The sequence below is a fragment of the Galeopterus variegatus genome, unplaced genomic scaffold (assembly GCF_000696425.1).
Source record: "Galeopterus variegatus unplaced genomic scaffold, G_variegatus-3.0.2 Scaffold1145, whole genome shotgun sequence".
NCBI classification, from domain to species: Eukaryota; Metazoa; Chordata; class Mammalia; order Dermoptera; family Cynocephalidae; genus Galeopterus; species Galeopterus variegatus.
In genome coordinates this window covers 276360-279196 of record NW_007727256.1, presented here as the reverse complement: position 1 = coordinate 279196, position 2837 = coordinate 276360, and the positions used below count along the sequence as shown (strand labels likewise).

Genomic DNA, 2837 nt, shown 5'->3' with positions numbered 1-2837 from the left:
AGAAATTTTGAAATTTGCCTGAACATGGTAATGTACTTTTGGACTTGTTCAAGCAAATAGTAAAGTATAAATCACCTTTTCTTAAATATGGTGAACCAAAAGCAACCCAGAAAAGCAAGTTTTCTTTATGTCTGGATTTGGCTGCAATGTATACCTAAAAAAAACAAAACCAAAACAAAACAAAAAGTCCTTATAAAATTTATTCTAAACATCCTAATATGAGAATTTGACCTACTTGCAACTAATGTATTAAAATCTACTACTCACCCATTACCAGGAGCACAATTGATTAACAATATTTGCATTTTCATGTTGTAGATTCAGAACTAGTGTTCTGAATAAATATTATCCTAAGAACATGTGAACTGAAGGAAACATCCATTCTTTGAGGGAATTTCATCAAAATCAGTCTGAATGTCATATCAGAGAGCTGGTCATGTACTTGAAACTTATCTATTAATGGTAGAACAGATACTTTAGATTGGAATGTATAAAACTTTTTAAGGATGTATGTAGATAAAACTGTTAGTTTCAATTTCCCAAAATAAAACTGACATTTGAAATTTTCATAAAGCAGCTTAAATACTTTTTCATCTAAAAATGTGCCACATGCAATGTGTCCAGATGGAATTATATAGCCCGTTTATTATGATGAGTCAAAATATGAATGTGTTTATTTGTTCAAATTCTATAACTACATGTATGGACATAAATTATATATATTCAGAATACATATATATTTGGAGAGAGTTTTTTCAAGTAATATCATTTTTTGTTGATATTCAATTATTTGTAGTGTATTACAGCTTATAACAAAAACTGTCAACTTTTTACTATTTACTTACATAACAAAACTCTTTTCAACTGAAAAATATTAAATTTAAAAAGTTTCTTATTAATTTTTATACATTTAACAATCTATATTTATAAGTAGTATGATACTTAAAAAAATGGAATATTCAGTTTCATTAAATTAAATTTTATCATCTAAAGTCCTATTTAAAATTCTAATTCTTGAAAGTCCTATATCAATTATTAAAAAAATAAGTTTGTTGTCTTGCTTTAAAAGTTTAATGACACAGTTTAAGTAGTTAATTAAGATAAGAAAATAAAATGCAAATCTCAAATGGTCCATACTAAAGGCAAAATAATTATTACACATTTTTTGTTCACTTTTCAACTCACAGCTACTTTATTTATGGACTTTAACTGGTGACAAAAAAAAATGGCTCAAAAAAAAATCAGCTCCAAAAACTGACAAATATGCAGCAAAAGATTATGAAAACATGCAGTGGTTTCATAAAATTAACAACAATAAATAGAAAAATGTAACTAACGTATTACCAGTTTGTGCCATAAATTTAGCAGCATCAGCTTGTTCCTGAGGGACCCTTTTTTCATGAACAGATCGAGGTCGCTGACTTTTAATTGTATGATCTCCCATCATTCCAAATTCTAAAGACAGAATAAAGGTATATGAAAGCTTGTGTGTAGACATTTCTCACAAATCACATTACTGTCTCATGCAATATGTTCCTGCACACACCTAGAAGTTATTGATTAAATTCACAATTCTAAATTTGCTAGTCTGTTAATCCGCCTGGAATATTTCTAAACTCAAGTCAGAAAACCTACAAACATGAACAAGATTTCAAGAAAGAAGAACAGTCAATAAAATGACACATCAGGTTTTAAGTTGACTTAATTAGCAAAAATATTTTACTCTTTCCTGATAATGTTTTGAATCAATACATCAGAAAAAAATACGACCACAGTGTTAAATGTTGTTTTTCAGAGAGAGAATCCTGAGTGAGTAGCATATATTTCTTTGCTGAATAGTAATCACCCCCACAAGTTTGTCAGCACTTTTGTAAGAAATGAGTAATCCTGTAACTAACTTTCCTAAGGTAAACATTCACTTAATGGACTATTTTCTCATCCAAAGACGAGGTTACCCTTGATGTTCTCAAAAGCTCCTAGAAAATTGTGGCCTTGGTCATTCTCGTTCTCTCCTGCCCTGCCCCAAATAATTCCTCGCTCCTTTTCTAACCACATGTGAGAGAATGTTTTTCTCTTTAAAAAGTTATATTTAAAAAAGAGGATTACTCTAGGTTTCTGTTGTTTAATCCATTGATAAGAGCTCCTCAAAGAGGTGAAAAATCTGGACTTAACTTAGAGGCAAATAGGGGAGAGAAAAATAAGTTGAATGAAAGAAGAGCTCCTATATAATAGATTTTTTAAAAATTCATATGCTTAGAACTCTGCAAGAATTCTTTGCTAATTAAACTGTTACTGTAATTTAAATAAAACCAAAGCCTAATGCATGGAATAGTTGTTGGTTTGGGCTCATAGGAATATAAGGAAACACAATACCTGAAGGACAAGAAATTGTGGTACTTTCTTTTACATCAAGAAAATTATTGGACCTTTAAGAACAGGCCTTTTATACCTGACAGAAATGGTTGGGGAAAATGTGTTCTAATGATAGTACAGATATATTACCAGAATAATAATGTCACAAATTGGGAATAAACAATTTTACCAGCTTGCTGTTTAGTTTCTTTCCCATCAATGTTTCAATAATCTTTTGCTAAAATATTCCAACTTTACTTTGTGCAATTAAGTAGTCTATTGTAAGTACTAATTCTACCAACTCTCGTCCGGTATTTAAGGAGAAAAAAAAGTAGCACATGGTTTTGTCTTTCCTAACAAATACCCACATAAAAATTAAAATATAACAACTGACAGATTGACTTGTCAGAAGTTCATTCCAGATATTCTACTGAAGAGAACATCCCCTGAGAAATCTGCAAAATCTAAATGTGTGTTTGTTTTTT

At 29.9% G+C, this 2837-nt stretch overlaps 1 protein-coding gene across 2 annotated transcripts in view; it reads right to left on the bottom strand.

Moving 5' to 3' along the window:
- The window catches only part of LOC103592419 (brain-specific angiogenesis inhibitor 3), a 415718-nt gene that overhangs the window by 150295 nt on the left and 262586 nt on the right, over window positions 1-2837 (bottom strand). For both annotated transcript variants that reach the window (XM_008575133.1, XM_008575134.1), the window contains one exon: window positions 1345-1455. In XM_008575133.1, coding sequence (XP_008573355.1) covers window positions 1345-1455 — 111 coding nt within the window. The remainder of the gene's footprint in view (window positions 1-1344; window positions 1456-2837) is intronic.